Genomic DNA, 8,697 nt, shown 5'->3' on the forward strand with positions numbered 1-8,697 from the left:
CACGACCCACTAACGATTATTTACATATCTATTTGGCAAGGCATATCTATCAAATACATGTGCATATGAAGAAAAGACAATTAACACGGGATATTAAGAGGCCAAACATGTATTTCATATATTTTTGTTCAGAGCTTTTTTAGATAATTATACTTTCTCTACAATAATCTGGAAAATGTGTTTAAAAAGGAAGAAATATTGTACTTTGAATTGATTTAAACGGATGTGGTAAATAGAGAAATGCATAAAATATTACTGGTACAGGTAATCAATGTGACAATACGTTTTAATTAAATTTAAGGTAGTTCACACGTCTGTAGGTAACTTGTGCACCGATATTAAGATAAGATCCATGGGTTAAGAATTTTGAATTCTATTATAAATGTTAAACTTTATTAATTACACCCGGACTTTACTGGACAAAACTGTAGAGTTATATTAAGGAAAAAAATACTCAGTGATATGTCTCCGAAAATATCAATTTGGTGTTTCCTTGTGGAAAGTATATATAATAAAAAATATTTCAAAGATTATTTTCATTTCATTGATTATTATGTGTAATCTTACTGGAAACATTATATAAGAATGAAAAACATTTCTTTAAAGATTCCTATACGTAATACCAAAAGCAGTTAGGTTTCTGAAATTTAAGTTTTACCTTAATTAATTTAAAATTAGCGTGTATTGATGTATCTTTATGCACGAAGTTCGGATGAGGAACTTAGTTTCCTGTATATTAAATTTCCGAGTGATCGACTGTCGATTGATTTTAAACTGATCAGTCTCTGGGTATTTAAAATAAGATAATATGATTGTACATGTCACCCAAAGTCACGTGGTCAGATCAACACTCTCCCAAAGCAAACATCGTAAATATCTGACCGGGTCGGGAATCTGCGGTGGGTATAAAAATGCAGAGGTACACATTTCAGCTGTCAGTCGGTAATCGGATTTCGGATATGATGGATGCGTCAAAGGAAAACAAACAGGTGAACGGTGAAAAAGATACCCCGGTGAAAAAGCCCCAGGTCAACGGGATCTCAGACCATTCTGACATTAAAAAAGACCATGTCCGAAATATTGCGGAGAGAATTGAGCAGAATATAAAGGAACTAGATAAACAGAGCTTAGCGGATAGAAAGCCACTCTACACCGCGGATGAAGAAAAGAAACTATTGGACAGATATACAAATTTCCCAAAAGAGAAAAAAGATGTGTATTATAGATTCTTTAAAAGTGCAGACACATACAATTTGGGATTTTTGACAATTTATCAGTTTGCAGAAGCTGTACGGAAACGAGGATTCATTGGGAAAGATTCAGAAATTGCGGTAAAAATCTTTTTAATATTCTTTTTCTCTGTTTCGTTTGAAGTGCTACATTTCTGTAATTTTCTGTGTTGACAAACTGTCAACGCTCGCTACAAAAAGTCCGTATCTTGACATGAGGTCGGGGATTTAAAAATCTCGCCTCTTTTCAATAGACAGTACGTATACTTTATATAGACTTCATTAAAAAATGCCTCCATTCAACAAGAAAGAAATTTAAATTCCTTGTCTGGCATTGTTGGCAGATATTTGTCATTTTGACTGAAGTCATAATAATCCAATTAGAGAACAAAATGCTATAATCACTCTAACACCAACAGTTATGCGGCTTTAGTTAAGTCAGGTCAGTTTTGCAATAAGAATTTTAACTTTTTAAAATATGAAAGAAATAATGCAGCCTGCGGGTAGGATCAGAATATGTGAGCGATTGATTTTCTCCCCAAGATCGATAACGTTTAAATGCCATTGTTAGAAAGACAATCAATATGGATACACAAGATTCCAAACGCACTAAGTGGATCAAAATGACATCTCTCTTTATCAAGGAGAAGCAAGATTGAGGATGTTTCAATTACTACCAGATTTTTTTTTTATTTCTGCGTTTGAGAACTTAATGTCTGATTTGCAAAATATTGAAAAACACTTTTGATAAATTTTATATTTTCAAATCCAAAACCAATTTGTTTTCTCATTTGTTGATAAATCGCACAAAATCGAAAGTCGGCAAGGTCTTATGTAAATGTAAATGCAAATTTTTGTTTCATTGTTTGCCACATGTAGATGCACAATATAAAAACCTTTCATTGGTGTCGATTAGTATTTTCACGTCCGTGGTATTTAGAAACGGTTGAAAAGCTTAAAATTCACCTTTATTTAGAAAGGTCTAACAAAAAACCTGCTAGACATGCCAAACAAAATATTTAGATTGTATATTGCCATTCATCTAGAGGGCAAAAAACCATTAAGCAAAGTCTTAACACGAAATATATGTTATATGGTCTTCTTAAACATGTTAAATATAACCAGAAACCGCTTTGTACTGATTAATTCACTGTAAATAAAAAAAGAGAGACCCCCTGATAGATCAAAAGCATTGACAGGATAAGAAAAGATCCAAAAAATGATTAAAATACAATGTATTATTTTTCAAATAGCATTTTGTATGTTTATTTTGATAATGAGTATAAGAAAGTATACTTATAAGAAAGACACTGCGACGGTTCTTTTTATAGTTTAATTTTCTAGCTACAAACCAACTTCAGTGCAACTACTACTACATGCAACAGTGTACCATAAGTCTATAACTTTATACTAAATGACTTTAATTCTCCAATAACTGATTTATCAAAGTTACTACCATGTATAGTATATTTTACCATAATACTAGCTAATTATTTTTTTTCATCAATTTGCTACCTAATAAATTTCCATATTTTACCAAAACAATATTAAACGCCTTCTATCTCGACGAAAGTCCTCCAGAATAAATTCCTAACCTAACACAGACTCTCCCACCCTCCTTGAAATGAAATTTATTGCGTCGGTAAAGTGGGGCGTTGAAAATCGTGGACCATTTCTAAAGCATTTTTACTGATAATCACCTAATAAACAAAACCGTTAATGGGAAACACTTGACCCCAAATTGTGTCCGATCTGTTCAATTCAAACACACGCCTTAAGGAGTATAATTTTATTATGTTGTGCTCGTCTGTACATATTCTCTCCGATCTTTTAATACAGCTGTAATTTTAGATGAAAGGCCCTAAAATGTTACTTTGATGTTTGGTCTAACATTTCACCCTGAAACAATTTTGAATAATTGAGTTCCTTAGATTAAGTTTTAATCAAACTTTTTTCTAATACAGAAAAATGAATAGCAGTAATTTTGTGTCAAAACGCTTTAGAATTCTTGGGTGTGCACAATCAGTTTTATTTTGTAATGATAAAGTTACATATCTATAAGAAAGAACTTCCCGATTGAGGAAACTCAAGCTGCTGGAATGTTTTTTTCATGACTTGAATTACATTTTGTGATAAGGGTTAATGTTTCAACATAAGCTCAATGTTATTATAGCAAACGACGTTATGCATATAGTTAACTAAGCTGTGTCTGAATTATATAATCTGCAATTATTATGATAATGACACGATTTTTAAATTTCTTGGTACTGAAAAAAATGTCCCTCATTTCTACATGTAATTCACTGATAGCTAATTATATAATATGAATTGCACACCAAAATGAAATATGATTCTTATACATTTGACTTGAATTATTAAATGATAAAGGAGAGAAAAAAAGAATGTTTCTCTTAAAATTGGACAAAGTATTGGTTTCATTGAATCGAAATTCTCCAGTGTCCTAGATATGATGATATTTCACTTTATGTCTATATTCTTCCGGGGATCATAAACGGACAACTCTGTGTCAATATTGTTTGCCGAGGAATAAATCAAAACCCTGTCCGATCCAGCACGTTACTTTTCATTTGTCTCGACCCGAGGAGTCGTTTTTCAAGACGGAGGATGACAGACCGGGTGTTGGCTGTAAAATGTTTTTAAATCGATTAAAGTTTATCAAACATCAATCACCTCCCACACACTTTCCCATAACCGGAAATTCTTTTGTGCAAACTCATGAAAATATAACTGAATAGTCATGATGTCCTGATTGTTTTTTTTTTTAAAATGAAATTAATTCATTATGGTCTTAATTTTTAGTTCACCTGAGCTGAAAGCTTTTGAAAGTGAGATTTTCTGATCACATTTTCACATTTTTTTGTCCGTCCGTCTACCCCTCTGTCTTTTAACATTTACGACGCCTCCTCCAGAAACGCTCGGCCAATTTCAGCCAAACTTGACAAAAAGCATCCTTGGGTGAATGGGATTCAAGTTTGTTTAATTGAGGAGTTAAAGCTATTTTCAAGGAGAGATGATTAAGAATTTATAGGGGAAATTTGGTAGCGTTTTTTAAATGATGCATCTTCTTAAAATGCCTATTCCAGAAATGCTGAAACTTACACGGAAGCTTCCGAGAATAATATAGTTTCAAATCAAGTCATGGCCCTTTGAGGTAGGGAATATCAAAGTTTAACATGGGAATCATCTTTAAGTTATAAAAATCTTATGATGAAGAAAAGCAAAGTCCTGGTTAGTGATATTAATACAGATGTATCCTCAGATAGTGAAGACTTAAGTTTGTTCAAAAGGGTAAGAGTGGCCACTATGGGAGATCTAAGTTTAACATGGGATTTAATAGGAAAATTTCAAAATCTTTTCAAGAACAGTAGGGCCATGGTAAGCTATATTAAGAAGCAACAAGAAATACCATGTTTAAAAAAACATATATACAAGGTATGGAAGTGTTTTTTAACATGGTATTTCTTGTCTGAAAGCTTTAGAATCTTTGATATTGCAACAACTTTTTAAGTGTATTTAAAGCAGATTCAAAATTTTATTAATTTATTTTACATTTAACAATAAATGTAGCACGCAGGGCCACGATAGGGTATCAATATTTTAATAGGAAATACACGTGTATAAGAATTTTATTGTTAAAAATTCTTCTTGCAAAAAGCAGGCTAAACTTATTCTCATTAACATGGAATCATTCCTAAATTAAGTGTATTCAATTTCTTTGTTTTCAAATAATTGAGCTTGGGGAGTAGGGCTAATAAGGGAGCAATTTTTACCTAATGTATTTTTCTTCTGCAGAACAGTAGGATCATGTAATTCATAGTGATATTAAAAAATCCCCTAATTGTGTGGATTCAAGTTATATTATGCCATGATCCCTTGGGGCTAGAGTGGGACCATAATAAGGATATGAATTTTTCATGTGAAAATTAAGTATATTTAGAAGAAAAAAAATGTGACGTAGAACAGCAGGATAGCGGGGTCAAGGTGACTCGGATGAGCGTTATGGTCCATGGGGCACTTATTTTCATAAACATGGAAACCGTACTTGCCAAAATAAATTAATATCTTCATTGTTAATAAATACAGTCCCTTTTGTTTTGTCTTCGACAAAGAATTGTAGTCTTAATTTCTTGTTCAAAAATTTAACCAATAAAAAGGACTGCATAAAGAGTTTTCGTTCAAAGTTGTTATCTAAATAAGGCGTTTGTTTTTCAAATCTATACATGTAGGTACATGTAAGCATAAAAACCCTTCATCTTGAAGACTATTTGTAGAAAAATACTCAAAGTGACGAGGAATATGAAATGTTACCTGCTAGACACTAGTATGAAAAAGATTGATTTATTGCTTGAGCAAACATTATTGGCAGGGACTTGACCGCTTAGAATCCCCCGAAAGCATAGAGATGTGAGGTAAAATATCGACATACAATGTAACCCAGAGACGGGAGAACTTGAAACTCCAAAATCACCAGAGGAATACTGATGATATTATTTTTCCCAAAATGGATTGAATGGCATTTAATAATTCACAACAGAGACAAAACAATTCTGTTTTGCTGTCCGGGTCTTTTCGAAATGTTATTATTTGAAAATTTGTGGAACTTGATGAAAGAAACTTTGATGCACAAAACGCACTCTGTATTTGATTACTGTAGCTTACACGTGTTTGGTTACTGTAGCTTACATGTGTTTGGTTACTGTAGCTTACATGTGTTTGGTTACTGTAGCTTACATGTGTTTGATTACTGTAGCTTACATGTGTTTGGTTACTGTAGCTTACATGTGTTTGGTTACTGTGGCTTACATGTGTTTGATTACTGTAGCTTAATACACGTGTTTATTTTCAGTAGCACGCAGTCTCCATTCAAAACATACGTAATGCTTTGTATGTGAAAATTTAAAATGTACATATCATAGTATAGATACAATTAGATCAGATATCCAATCTAAACCTCTCTACAAACCACATCAGCATATACATGCAAGATGATGATGTGAGACTTGGTAATGAATAAAAAGACTTTATTTATTTCACTTATCTAGTTGAATTAATGAAAATATTTCAATTATTAAGAAATTCAGAAAAATTTTGCAAAATATATATGCCACTTTTTTTTAAAGGGGAAGAGATGGGGGGGGGGGGGGGGGTAGAGGTGTGAGGGGTGTGATTTTGGTTTGCATTAGAGTATGTTTTATGAAAAGCCATTTCCACACATTTATAATGTAAATTTTTTATTGCTGTAGACTATGTTTGTGGACCTTGATTCTAACATGGACTGCGAGGTGACATTGGAAGAATACATGGACGAAATGTCAAAGAAAGACGCCAAGGCTCGAACGTAAGTAACCCCCGGTAAATGACAAATAATGACGCTTAGGACAGAACGTAAGTATCCACTGGTAAATGACAAATAATGACGCTGAGGACAGAACGTAAGTATCCACCGGTAAATGACAAATAATGACGCTGAGGACAGAACGTAAGTATCCACCGGTAAATGACAAATAATGACGCTGAGGACAGAACGTAAGTATCCACCGATAAATGTTAAAGAAAGACGCCAAGGACAGAACGTATTAAGTAAACCCGGTAAATGTCAAAGGAAGTCGCCAAGACCAGAAAGTAGGTGTCACCCGTTAAAAAGAACATAGAAATGAGTCTAATAATTACCTATACTAAGCTATATTTCTATTTGTTCTGGTATCGCTGAACCGTAAGAGGTGATAATGACTGAACAACCTGCATGCAAAAATATGCAATCATGTTTGATTTAGATCACAAATAGCTAATATACATGTAAGGTATTTACTATTTGTCTGAACTGTCCCTGGACACAAACCAAAATGGAAAAACAAATTATATACTGATAACATAAATAAGACAGAAAACAAAATAATAAAATTGTCTAAATTTAGGGTTCAAACACAGCACAATGGGACCACTGCCAACATAGAAATGTCGGCATCAAGATATTGGTTTTTCTTTATGTAAACCTTCCTTTGTGTCGAGGAACGATATCACAAAACCTTGACATTGAGAAGATGTATTTCTGCAGCCACAGTCTGTATGTCAGAAGTAAAACATTTCTTATTCTTTCTCTTTCATAGGGAGGCTGAGATGCTAGAGATCTTCAGAAAATTCGACAGAAATAAAGATGGCTTCATCACGCGGGAAGAATTGCAGACGACCCTGGAAGAGTGCAAAATGAGACAGTTAGAGATTGATATGGATGAAATTATGAAGAAAGCTGACCGCGATGGCGACGGGAAGTTGTCATATGATGATTTTATGAAAGCTTGCCGCTTTAAGCCTAAATAGACAAAGCCCAAAGAGAGTATAAGATTTAGATCTGAGCTTTTTCTTGTAATCAGAGCTAATTAAGCTGGAAATCTGTCAAAATACCAACCAAAAGCGTTATCTATATTACAGATCAATAGAAGACAATTTGTACTTGTAGATATAAATCATATTCTACGCAAGGAGGAGAGATCTATCATGCAGTTATTTACTAATATATACAAAGGCAGACAATTACATACAATGTTCTTGCATATTGATTATATATAGCATAGTATTCAATTATACGTCTATATGCAATGAGGTCATTTATAGTTTGAACTGAATTCGTGTTGCTTGCCAATTTATAAATGACATGTTAATTTTGTATATTAGTTATGTTTACTGATACAGAATATGCATTTATATTACTAATAATAAAACTATTCTGGTCATTTATAGAATTTCAAGTTTAATGAAAATGTAGAAGAGGCATATAGGAACATGTTTCTGCTTTTCCAGCGCCATAAATAGAGTTATTTATGTCTCTGGTTTAACCGATTATTATAGCAGATTGACCTCAGAACAGAGCAAAGTGTAAAATTCAAGTTTGACGTATAAAATGAAAACAAGCTATATTAAAAAAGATATATGAACAATTATCTTTAATTAAAAAAATGACGGTACTGAAGCACATAAAAAAAAAAAGGTGAAGAAATTTGTAAAATTAGACTCTCAATTTTCAGGACCATTTCATCCCCCGCCTCCTCCAAATGCTAGAAAATAGATAAAAACATACCATATTGCATATGGTGTACACATTCAAAAGCAGTATCTAAGTTTTTTTTTTTTTTTTTAATAAAAAGAACTACCTCTTTTTAATACTGAAAGATGAATGATGTTATAATCATCAATAAAAAAAAAATCCAAAAAATTAAAAAAAAAAAAAAAAAAAAAAATTGCTCAAAACTATTGCTTATCAAGCCCTGAATATAAAAATAGGTACAAAAAAAATCGAGTTTTAAAGTTTTTTTCCACAATTAAAAAAATTATGCAAAGCCCTTTAATTATTGGTCTGGATTTGAGAAGAATTGATTTATTATTTAGCGAAATGTTTTTGTCTTTTTGATAAATTTTTCCACGAATTTTGGTTTCGAGGAACGATCATGTA

General features: G+C 32.5%; 1 protein-coding gene across 1 annotated transcript; it reads left to right on the forward strand.

Moving 5' to 3' along the window:
• Positions 1-835: 835 nt before the first annotated feature.
• LOC133188371 (uncharacterized) lies at positions 836-7,990 on the forward strand. The gene is made up of 3 exons (XM_061323760.1): positions 836-1,331; positions 6,494-6,588; positions 7,358-7,990. Exons 1-3 carry the CDS (start codon positions 912-914, stop codon positions 7,566-7,568), a joined length of 726 nt encoding a protein of 241 aa, XP_061179744.1. The 5' UTR covers positions 836-911; the 3' UTR covers positions 7,569-7,990.
• Positions 7,991-8,697: the final 707 nt, after the last annotated feature.

Source organism: Saccostrea echinata, unplaced genomic scaffold, assembly GCF_033153115.1.
Source record: "Saccostrea echinata isolate AGI-Se365-2 ecotype Australia unplaced genomic scaffold, CSIRO_AGI_Sech_v1 ptg000016l, whole genome shotgun sequence".
Lineage (NCBI taxonomy): Eukaryota > Metazoa > Mollusca > Bivalvia > Ostreida > Ostreidae > Saccostrea > Saccostrea echinata.